The sequence below is a fragment of the Grampus griseus genome (genome assembly GCF_964374135.1).
Source record: "Grampus griseus genome assembly, chromosome: X".
NCBI classification, from domain to species: Eukaryota; Metazoa; Chordata; class Mammalia; order Artiodactyla; family Delphinidae; genus Grampus; species Grampus griseus.
This window is the reverse complement of record NC_138999.1, coordinates 16,296,864-16,309,147: the sequence shown is the minus strand read 5'-3', so window position 1 is coordinate 16,309,147 and position 12,284 is coordinate 16,296,864. Positions and strand designations below refer to the sequence as shown.

At 47.1% G+C, this 12,284-nt stretch overlaps 1 protein-coding gene across 7 annotated transcripts in view; it reads left to right on the top strand.

Annotated features, from left to right (window-relative positions):
- SH3KBP1 (SH3 domain containing kinase binding protein 1) overlaps positions 1 to 12,284 on the top strand; it is a gene marked incomplete at its 5' end in the record, with an annotated part of 295,684 nt that overhangs the window by 256,254 nt on the left and 27,146 nt on the right. For all 7 annotated transcript variants that reach the window (XM_082681426.1, XM_082681425.1, XM_082681427.1 and 4 more), the window contains one exon: positions 4,647 to 4,732. In XM_082681426.1, coding sequence (XP_082537552.1) covers positions 4,647 to 4,732 — 86 coding nt within the window. The remainder of the gene's footprint in view (positions 1 to 4,646; positions 4,733 to 12,284) is intronic.

Below are 12,284 nucleotides of genomic sequence, written 5' to 3'. Positions count from 1 at the left end.
GTACCCATGTGTTGGGCAGACTGGAGGAGAACAGGGACCATCGAGGGCTGCAGCCTCATTGGGTGTCACCCGCTCCAAACGTGTGCTTTGAAGAATTTCAGAACTTCTGCTATTTTTCGGAACTGACATTCATTAGCTTTGTTGTAAACGTCTATAAATACAGTGAAAGGCATTTACAAATAGACATTGTAAAATGCTTCCACACCCACAGTCTGAACACTGTCAAAACACCAGCTGCAGCTTCCCTACTTGGAAGGATCAGAACCTTTTTTAAACTACACCTACTGTGTTTTCAAAATAGGCTTGTTTCTGGCCCTGTGTAGAAGATAATTTCAGCCGAAAGCCTGTGTCTGCTCTTGGCATGAGGGATCAGGACTTATTCAGAGAGACGGGAGGATCCCAACCTCCTTCCTTTCAGAATATGGCTGGCGCTTCAGAATCTGGGGAGCGGTCACTCACAGCTGCTATTTCCTATTTCTTCGGGTGGGGGGATCCCTCATGACCTGGACCTCTCAGTGTAGGATTTGTAACTCCACCCCCCCCAAATGGTTCCCAGGTGAGTTCCAGGTGTGGTCACAGGGGATCACAGAGGCACCTGTGGTGGGGGAGATCCTTAAAGGAGAGTTTGTAGGTAGGGGCCAGGCAATCTCATCTTTTACCTGGATGATACTGTTGGGGAGAAAGGAGAGCGAACATAAGCTGCCTGAATTGTACAAATCTCTGTTATTAAAAGTGAAGTTTTTAGGGCTTCCCTGGTGGCGCAGTGGTTGAGAGTCCGCCTGCCGATGCAGGGGACACGGGTTTGTGCCTCGGTCCGGGAAGATCCCACATGCCGCGGAGCGGCTGGGCCCGTGAGCCATGGCCGCTGAGCCTGCGCGTCCGGAGCCTGTGCTCCGCAACGGGAGAGGCCACAACGGTGAGAGGCCCGCGTACAGCCAAAAAAAAAAAAAAAAAGTGAAGTTTTTTTAAAAAAGAGTGAACTTTAAAAGGAATGAAAAATTTACCTATAGGCTTATCCCAGAGACAACTGCTATTAACATATTGGGCTGTTTCTTGCCCATCTTTTTCCTATGTATATTTTGGTTTGTTTTTCATTGATTTTACATAGGTGTGATCATACTGAATGTCATACAACTTTATGTCTTTAGGGAATAATGCAGTTATTATAAATACATAATGCATTCCCATTTCAGAAAAAAAGGCAAATGTTCATTAATTCTACACGTATTTTTGAGCTCCTGACGTGTACCAGGTGCTGGGCTGGTGCTAGAAATCACCCATCAGACTCCCCAGGAATAACCACTATAAAAACATGTTCTTCTAGCCTAAAAAAAAAAAATCCCTCTTCCTAATATATCAGAAGGGCATGTGGGTGCATGTGCAGTGAGGTGTATGTCATTTTTAACTTGTATTTGTCGCCTTGACATTGTAACATAAGCATCTGTCCCTGTTGTCATTAACTGTTTATATGTATCATTTTAATGGCTGTATAAAAGTCCATCATGTATCATAGGTTATTCAACTGTTCCCCTATTTATGAGAGACTCCAGTTCTTTTCAGTTTTTCTTTATTACAAATAATGCTGTGATAAACATCTTGTTCCGCAAAACCCAGTTGGGTATTTCAGACTATCTCTTTAGCGAAGACCCGATGAACGTTTTAAATGCTATTGATATACACCCTGTTCTTAAAAATTACTTCTTTTTACCCTGCCCTGTTCCCCAAGGGCTTGGAGGTAACTTTCAAAAATGCATATAAAAGAATAAAATAGTTAAGAGTGACAGTAAAGGGGAAATAAGGGCAGAAAAGTAATACAGCCCAAGATCGGATAAGCACCACAATGGGCATAGAGTTCTCTACGGCCCCCCTCGAGAGAGAGGCTCACATTGGACTAGAAGCTTCCAGGTATCAAACCAAAGAGGGAAATGGTAGCTCCAAGATCCACAGTTACTAAAATGCACGAATAAGCCACATGTTCAGAAGCAGCCGAGTTGTTCTGAGATACACATGGTTCACTGACATGCAAATCTCCCCATCCACACCTCCAACCCCTGCCCCCATGACGTTCTCCCCAGCTGCCCACTAGGGTGTCACCTCCAACCATCCTCACCTTTGGCCAAAAAAAAAGGTCAGTGGAATTAACTGGACTTTCCTTGCCTGAGTGACCTCTCTCCCTGGACAGAACATGTGTTTTCGTAAATTTTAATCCTTGATGTGTTTCCAAAAGGACAGAGCTGTCTGGCTGTGAGTATAACTTGAGTTCAGTCTGTGAGTTGGGAAGATGACAGCACCAAATCTTTCAGGCTCTGTAGATACCAAGTAATAAGATTAAGAGCCCTCAAGAACTTTTAAAAATGAAAATGCTGGGCTTCCCTGGTGACACAGTGGTTAAGAATCTGCCTGGCAATGCAGGGGACACGGGTTCGAGCCCTGGTCCGGGATGATCCCACATGCCGCAGAGCAACTAAGCCCGTGCGGCACAACTACTGAGCCTGCGCTCTGGAGCCCGCGAGCCACAACTACTGAGCCCACGAGCCACAACTACTGAAGCCCACATGCCTAGAGCCCGTGCTCCACAATGAGAGAAGCCCTCACATCGCAACGAAGAGTAGCCCCCGCTCGCCGCAATTAGAGAAAGCCCGCATGCAGCAACGAAGACCCAGTGCAGCCAAAAATTTAAAGAATAAAAAAAAAAAAAGAAAATGCTTTCTTACTAATAGTACCACATTTCTAAAACATTTCATTCAGAAGTTTACATTCAAATTAGCAGATGCTCGGGCCCTGCCAATAAAGTTTTGAAATAAACATCCTTAATCCTGCCATTCCTGCTGGCTCGCTGTCTGTCCAAGGGAGTGTGCCCCGTGGGGCCTGAGCTTCGGTAGCCGGTGGGGTGGAGAGGGGGTCTGCTACAGAAATTTGGCCCGGGGGTCCCACAGCCTTGGGAGGTTGAGGTGAGGCAGTCTCCTAAGGCACATGCACAGTCTTAGAGCTGTACTTTCTCTTGGTGGAGACTAAGCCATTGGGCCCAGCCCTGGTTCCCTGGAGTTCTCACCTCTGCTTGTCTTCTGGCCGAGGGTGCTTGAGGTTAAGAGCCAGTCTTGTTCACTTGGGAGCTGAGGGAAGCTGACCTCTGTCTACTGGGCCTTCTCCACTGTCACAAGGATACGCATGTCTCGCTGAATGCCACCCCCATCACCCCTTCTTGGGTGGGGAATCCAGAAGTCTGCCCCTTACCTCCAGGTTTACAGGTCGCCAGCTTCTGCTTTCCTCTGTCCCCATTGCCTCCAGGACAAACTAAACCCCGAGGGACTCAGCCCAGCACCGTCTGACCTTTGCCAACCTTTCTCCTCTCACTGCTCTCTGAGGATCTCAGACTTTAGCCCGGCCACACTGGGCACTCCCAGCTACCCTTGGGTCCTTGCTCCGTCATGCCTCTTACTGATACGTCCTCTGTCCCTTTTCCTCCAAGGCCCAACTGTGATGCCGCCTCCTCTGTGTGCTCCCAGCGCGCCCCGCAGATCTCTGTCTTGACCCAGTTCTTGATTCCCTTAAGACCTGGATGTGCCTGTATCTTACCCAGCCTGTGCCATGTGGGCCCGGGGCTGTCTGTCTCCCATTTAGACCACGAGACCCTCCGGAGTAGGTACGACCTGGCTTGGCCCACTCATCACCCCCAGCATGGTGGGTATTTGACAGTACGCACCTGGAATAAATCTGTTACTCGTTGTGTAGTTCGGCTGCCTGGTGAGCACGGGGGGCTGTGAGATGGACTATTTCTGTTGCTTTCCCGGGAACAACTACTTGGCTTCTCCCTCTCATTTCATGGACAAGAACCTCTCATTTTAAGGGCAAGGATCTTTTCCTATTTCACTTGCCATCACAGACCTTGGATAATCTTATTCAGGGCTCATCCGCCTGAAAGGGTCCCCAGAGCTGCCCGTTTGGAGGGATTTGGAGGAACCTTCTGCCCATGCATGAGTGGCTGCTTCTCTCATCGTGTTGGAGGCCTGTCCCCATCATCCCAAAGGGCTGCTCCTAGCCCAGATAGAGAGGGAAGTCTCTCGTGTCCTGATGGGCACAGGGCCACCCACCCAACAGCTGTCTGATTTTACAGGCCCATGCCCCAGCGCCAGCTTTCAGGCTGCCAGATCTCAACTTGACACCTTGTGCCTGTCAACAGCCTGGGTGGTGCCTCCACTCCAGGCCAGAAACCCTTTTTCTCAAGGTTAAAAGTAGCCGACCTTTGACAAGCAACATTGGCTAAATTCCTGGCTCCTTAAAAGGGAAGCTCCTGGGTATCGTTTGCTGGTGCTTATTTGGCCATGGGGCAGGAGCGGGCCCTACGTCGCACCCTGTGGACCAACAGGAGGGTTTGTGGTTGAAGGTGCATTGCTGAACAGTCGTTATTAAAATAGCCGTCTCTGAAAATGTGTGTGGGAGGGGAGGGCCTCCAGTCTGTCGGCTGGTTTGCACCACGGCCCATGTGGCTGGACAGCTTGTCAGCCCCCGCTGGTCAACCCCAGAGGCGACAGTGTGACCCATCCCCCATGCAGCGTACTCCTTAACTTGCGTGCAGCGAGAAAGCTGACGAAATGACAAGGACACACGCCAATTATTAAATGCCCGGACTTGTGTCTTTAATGTAGGGGTGACGGTCCAAAGATCGACTTGGCGGGCAGTTCGATCTCCGGCATCCTGGACAAGGACCTCTCGGACCGCAACAATGACATCGGTGAGTAAGGAGAGCATTCTCGCTTCTCTTTGCAAAACTTTAAAAGAACCACAGAGCTTGATTTGCCCCTTCCACCAGCCTGATGAGAACGAACACAACCATTTAAATGCAAGGCTAACAACCCTCAGTTGGTTTTAGATATTGCAGTCTCGTAAAGATGGGAAGTAATGGTGGTTTCCACGTTAAAACAGAACGCCTGGGATTTTTACTCTCCCCGGCCTTAGGAAAAATTCCTTGCAAGGTCTAATGAAAAGAAATGTTGGGGCTTCCCTGGTGGCACAGTGGTTGAGAGTCCGCCTGCCGATGCAGGGGACACGGGTTCGTGTCCCGGTCCGGGAAGATGCCACATGCCACGGAGCGGCTGGGCCCGTGAGCCATGGCCGCTGAGCCTGCGCGTCCGGAGCCTGTACTCCGCAACGGGAGAGGCCACAACAGTGAGAGGCCCCCATACCGCAAAAAAAAAAAAAAAAAGAAATGATGAACAGACCTTTTGGAGAAGTGGGGATTAGCACTTTATATTCATATTTTCCAGCAATTTATGTATTTAGTCTAAAAAGGTGAATGGGTGGACATGCAGCATGGCGGAATTCACTGTAGACACAGCACTAAGTGTTTTGACTTTGAGTTAAAAATGAGCTTTGATGCGGTAATTGCCACTTAGTTCAGAACGTGAGTGAGTTTTCCTGAGGTCAAGATACCACCATGTGACAGATGGGAAGGTAGCTCGAGTCCGTGGGTAAACAGGCAGAGGGCTTTGGGGGGATGTGCGTGGGTGGAGTGCGGTCAAGTGCGTGCTGGTTGAGGCCTCTGTTGGTGTGACGGGGTGACAGCCCTTTTAAGAAATCCAGATTCAGGGACCACATTTCTTTCAGCTTTGCATCTTTTGTTTGTACCTGTCATGGTCAGAAGTTAGCACTCTCATATTCTACATGACAGAGAGGGATACATTTTGGACTTGGCCTTTCATAAGTTACATTTTTTTATTTTGAAATAATTAGAGATTCACATGCAGTTGTAAGAAACAGTGCAGAGAGAATCACATACCCTTTGCCCGGTTTCTTCCAGCAGTAGCATCTTATGAACTATAGTGCAAGGTCACAAGCAGGATATTGACATTGATACACCCCACCAGACTCCTCAGTTGTAGTGGTACTTACGTGTATTTAGTTCTCTGCAGTTTGGTCACGTGTAGGGTTGTGTATCCACCACCACAGTCAAGATACAGAACATTTCCCTCACTGCTAGGATCCATCATGTTGCCGTTTTATAACCACTAACCACACGCCCCTCCCCACTCCTCTTCCCTAACCTCTGGCAGCCACTATCAAGGATTGATTTGTCATGGAAGGTTCCAGCATGATTTGCATTGGCCGCTCAATTTAGAAACAAATGTCCGACAGCTGGCAGGCCTTGTAAGAGAATGGTCACTAGGGCGCCCAACATGAGCATTCTCATCACCTGGGGTTACTCTTTCTTGGGTGCAGTTTTCTTCTGAACCTGCTAATAGAGTTGCATCTTTGCAACTGCTGACCTGCAGTGTCTGGTCTGATCTTATGACAGCTTGGGAGTAGGATATGTCATGACCGTAAATACCAAAAGTGTTTGCCCTGGTTCCAGAAACTGTTTTACATCCTTGCTTAGCCTTTGAGAAGCGCAGTCAAGAAGCGTGACCAGGAGCTTCTGACGGCTTGGGCTGATGCAATAATAGAAACACTAGCCTGCTGTAGCTTTGGACTTGGTTAAAGGGCAGAGGAGAGCAGAGCAGCGGTTGGCCGTGAATGAGAAGGAAGCACCAGAATGAGCCTGATTAAGTTCTGGTTTTACTGCTGTGGTTCAACATTTGGGCCCCATTTTAAGGCAGGCTGGCCCGTTGGCGAAGTGACAGTGAGGGTCACACGGGGCCCGCCACAGGAAGGGAGGTATCACCCGCCGCCAGGACGCACAGGGCCGTGCCTTGCTTGTCAAGAGCGTTGGCCTCTGAGCCTTGTTTTCTTTGGGTCTGGAGATGGCTGAGGTGGCTGTCACGAAAACACTGACAAGCTGGTTGGGAAACGTTGGGGACGTTGATGGGGGAGGGTTAGCCTATGGAAGCTCTTCGTACTGTGTATGTATCTGGGCGCCCAGAAAGAGATGCTGAGGTGTGGCTCACTCTCATTTTGCCAAGAAGACATTAATCCCAGGAGACTATAATTCCTGAAGCTAATAATTTAGTGTATATATTATTTGCATTGCCAGAAATGATGCTTGGCAGCCTTGTAAGCAACCACTAAATCCTTGAGTACCTACTGCTCAAGTGCAAGGTTATACTACTCATACACAGGCCCTGCTTTCCAGGGGCTTTGGGTCTGTTGCGGCCCCTAAGACGGCAAATGGAAAGTGTAACACTGACGGTCTGTCTAAATGCTGACGGAGTGGTAGAAAGTAAGACTGATCAGAGTTGGGGCTGCTCCTTGGTGCCTAGGATGTCAGGGTAGGCTCCCTGAAGGGGGACAGACTTACCTGGATCTGGAAGTTGGATTCGCTTCGGTAGAGGCAGAGGCAGGGAAATCACAGGGAGAGGGCTGATACCTGAGCATAGGTTGGCCTGGCTGCGGCAGAGAGCTTGCGCTGACGTGGAGGGGTGGTGCTGACCCGGAAATGGAAGTCGGGGCTGGATTGAGTTTGAGAGGGATGGATTTGTAATTTTTTCTGCAGGCAGTGGGAGCTCTTGATGGTTGACACTGAAGTGACATGATCGGGTCTAAAAATTCAGATAGTAAGCGATGGAGCTTTGTGGGACCAATCAGATGAAGGGAAGGTGGGTGACAGGGAGCCAGGTTATTTGATAGTTCGCCTGAGAGGCAGTGAGAGGGAGCCAGAGTGGAGCTGCTCAGAAGAGGCTTGTGAAACAAGGGGTAGCTGCGCAAGCAGCAGTGCGAGAGAATGAGCGCTGGTCCTCGGGAACAGATGGGATTTGGGAGGAGGAGAGAATGATTTGTTAGCTCTGAGGTTTTAGGGTTGGGTGACTGATTGGTGGGGGGAAATGACTTGGGTAGAAATAAGCATATCCGGAGGAGGAACTGGTTTGGGGGGAAACGTGATGAATTTACGCATGTTGACACTGAGATTTGGGTGGATGTCCCATGTCAGTGCTGGACGAGGACTTGAAGGTGGAGCCTGAGGCCAGAGCGGCGGGCAGAGCTTGGCGTCTGCAGACCTGGGTTTGAGTGCTGTTGATTCTGCTGCTTCCTGGCTGGGTGACCTTCTGTAACTTACACCAGCTCTCTGAGCTTCAGCTTCGTTCTCTATAAAGAGTTCTAACGTCTCTCTAAGCTTCCTCACCTTGCCTTCCAGAATTACGTAAAATCTGTTGATGAGCTGCCAAAAGACAGAGGTGCTTATTGTTAACGTTGTTGTTTGCTTAAAAGAGATAAAGTCAAGAAGATAAATAAAATCCTTACCATGAAAAAAGAGAAAGAAGGACCTAGAACTGAAGACTAAACCTTGTGCAAAGCCCTCATCTAAGGGAAAAGTGGGCTCTTGCAACATCACAGGGGCCAACGGAGGAGAGGATTTTAAGCAAAGTGTCTTAGGTCCAGATGCAGAAATGTTCTTTGCAGATGGGTCGGTCAAGATTAGGACATTGCCAAGGGGCTGGCTCTCTTCAGGGCTGCTTTTGTATATCTGCTTTTGTAGCATTTGTTCATTGTTTTGAATCAAGAAGGAAATTATTTGTACCAGAATGTTTTGTTAGTGTTTCAGACAATTGAAGCTGTCCAAATGCGGGCCGCTGCGAATAACAGAATACAGCCTTGAAAGCCATTGGAAATCATCGTTGTTAGCTATAAATAAATCTGTGTTTCCTCTTAATAAAGCTATAATTTTAAATTATTATCATATTAAATTAGGGAGCATGGCTTTTTCAGATCTCGTGTGGGCAGCTACCAGCATCTGTCAGCCCGAGATAATTTAGAATGAAATCAGTTGGTCCAAAGCTAACTTGTTGATGTCAGTTTGAGATACTGTTTGTATCAAACTATGCGGCCATATTTCAAGTAACATAATAGGAAACATGGATGAGCTCCAACACAGGCCTGCACATGAATAGAAATGAAAATTAAATTGTCTGGTTTTCTCTTGCTGACGGAAGAACCTCTGTTCCGATTGAATGGGAGATTAGAGGCCGCAGAGTCAAGTGCCGTAACATTTACTTTTATTATGTGCATATTGTAGTTCCCATGGCATGGTGGGATTTACTGTTACACTTCAATGCTACGGAGATTTTCTGTTCCTTTCACACTAAAGCACATAGCAACAGGCCTCCAGGTGCGAAGCAGCCTGGGAACTGAGCCATCTAGTTTCAACTAATTGACTTCAAAAAAAAGCCCTTCTCATTCCTCCTAAGTTGCTTGCCTTCTTTGTTTTGACTCTTGTTTTCCATTCCATTCAAATCTCATCATACCTTTCCCACTTCCGTCTCTTTACGTGGACATCACTCCTGTTCACTTGAGGAAGCTCATTTCCCCTCTATCTTTTCAACTGACCCCACAGACCCACACTTCACATGCCAGTCAGTTTGGGGCCAAGTATTACCAGCTTTACAGTCTATGGTCTTAGGATGTGGAACTGGTTTGGAAGCTTTGAAGGCAAACTTCAACTTGTTCTCGGATCTCTCACCGATGCCTCGGCCTGTGGTTCATTCAGACCAGGAAATGTAAAAGCACTTCCCTGCCTGTGCCCTGGGAATGCTATTAAGAGCTAATTGCTTGTGGCTGGGGTGCTGGAGAGCTTCTGAAGCTGGGCTGTGCTGATGGTTGCACGCTCTGTAAATACTAAAAATTATTAAGTTGTACTCTTAAAATGGATGAACTTTATGGTATCTAAATTATACTTCAGTAAAGCTACTGAAAAGAAAAGAGAGCTAACTGAAATTTTCTGAGCATTCACTTTGAGGTCTCAATGTCAAAAAAAGATACACACACCTTTGCCTCACTTTATAAAACAGCTTTGTATATCTATTTAATAGCCACTATGTTAGTGTTTCTGAGTTGTCTATAAACCAACCTTTTATAAATAGGATTATGTTTTAGGTGTGTTAAGGAAGCTCTCTAAAAGCTTGTAGTGGAATCATTTTGTAATACAAGTAAGTTCCTTCGAGGTGTTAAATAAGTGTATTGTTTTACACAGTTTTCTTATATTGGGGCCCACCTGGGCATTGATACGTATCGTCACAGCTGTGGTGATAGAATAATCACAAAGCGTTTGGAAGACTTAGGAGTGCTTTTCTAAGAATATTTGGGGGTAGAACAGGCCTTTATAATCTTTGATTCCTCTTTGAGGTACAATTTGTGATAGTTTCTTCTGAGTAACATAACTGTGGGTATTCCGTCCTAGTGTTAGAATCATTCCTCCAGTGCAATGAAGAGCATACGCTCTCTCTCTTCATCTCCCTCTACTGTTGTCCTGAGGTTATAGTGGTGAAATCATAGCAGTGGGAGCGAGCAAGCAAAAGGAAAGAAGGAACTAATAGTCACTGGGTGCCTACTAGACGTTTGGTATATTTTATATATTTCTCATCATCACCATCCCTGTGAGGGAGGTGTAATGTCTCTTGTTTTACAGGGACTGGACAGGGAATGAAGAAAGTCAGGTAATTTGGGCAAGGTTAACCAACTGGTAAATCACAGAGTTGGATTTGAACCTAGTTCCCCCTGACCCGTGGAGCCCAAATTTTCCAGTATATGAGGTTGGTCTATATCAGTGGTTCTCAACCAGTCTCCCCAGGGGACATTTGGCAATGCCTGGAGACATTTTTGATTGTCCCAAATTGGGGGTGGAGGTGGGAGTGGGGATGCTACTGACATCTAGTGGGTGGAGACCAGAAATGCTGTTAAACATTTTACAGTACACAGGGCAGCCCCTGCAGCAAAGACTGATCCGATGCCACTGTCAATAGCACCGAAGTTGAGAAAGCCCAGTCAGTGCCAAGAATCCAGTGGTGAGTTAGGAACAGCTGGAATAGGGACAGTGTCCCCTCAGTTGAGTGCAGCCTTATGGTCCTGGGATGGCCCATCTAATTTCCTGAGAATCTCTATAAAACGGAGTGTGAAAATGGTTTCAGAGCTCTTGGAAACTTGTGAGTTTATATACAAAAAAGTAAATATATTTAAGTTATTCACCTAAGCACGGACCAAGGAAGTTGCCACGACCTTTGAGAGAACGCTCATCCTCTTTCTCCTTGCCCTAGAAAAAAATGATATAATTTGCATCTGATTTTCATACAGAAAGGGTGTTATGTTTGGGATTAGATACTCTGCCAAGATTTAATACCCAGTGTTTAAGTGGATGTTAAATGAAAGGACAACAACAAACATGAAATTTAATCAGTGCTAAATTAGAAATCTGTGTGGTAAAGCTTAAGCCTGTATATAGTATAAAGCAATTTAATAGTGACCAGTAACACAAAATTTTTGTCAATATGACACCAAACCTCTATAAACAAGTGATTAAAATTTTAACTTATTTGAAATTTCTGCCTTATGCCATAAGAAACCATTTCTTGGGATTTCTTGGACAGATTTCGGGGAAGAGTTAGATCCCAGGCTTTGGGCTGTTGGTTTTTCTGTCCCCATTTTTATATTTTAACTTTCCCCTTTTGGAACTAGAGAGCCAGTTATTGGGCCTTGTAGCATTTCAGGTCATTGAGCAATTTCTCGGGTTTAATAGGACAACATATACTGTGTCCTGCCTGTCTTAAAGAACACCATGGGTGACATTTGGAGTGTTCCAGAAGGGCTGCTGGCTGAGCATGTGTGTGAACAAGCCGCACCTCTCGGCTCTCTTGGGGTTAGTTGCTCTGACGTGAGAGCTTTCATTTGAGAGCCACAGCTCACTGTTACAGACAGTGTCCCTTTACCAGTGACCTTCAGACATGGTCTTTGGGATCAGGAAGGTGGCTGGCATTACCCGTGCAGAGGAGAGGAAGATGTGGTCCCTGCTATGTCACCATCGACTCTGCACATGAGGCTGTGGGGTGTGCATGTGTGGGGCTCTGGCTCCTATTCAGGGACACCAGTCATGACCAAACTTCAGTTTGTATCAGGATGATTTGAGAAGCACTATGCATTTCTCAAGCGTGGTGATAGAAGGCAAAAGAGATTGTGCTTAGGGTCAAACTCTTTACACCAAGGAAGTGAAACAGGTTGAGCTTGTGATTGCTGGGTCTTGAACCTAGTCAGTCCCTCTGACCGGTTTTGGTTTCCTCCCCGCCCTTCAGGACTTAGCCTTGGCTCAGAAGAGGTTCTCCGCCTGGGCCTCCCCGTCCAGTGCCCCTTCCCCTGGTTCCCGACCTCTCGCCTAAGATTCTAGGTTTGTGCTGAGTAAATGAGGCCAATCTGGCCACCGGCATTGGTTTCCAAATCACCTCACCGTCTTAGAGAAGATGGGTTGATGGCAAGCCCTTGTCCTTCTCAGCACTTCCGAGAGTCTGCTGTGTCAGGGTTCCACTGACACATCTACACAGTTAGAAACATCGGTCCAGACCAAAACTGAGGTGCTCACCTCTGCCTGCTTG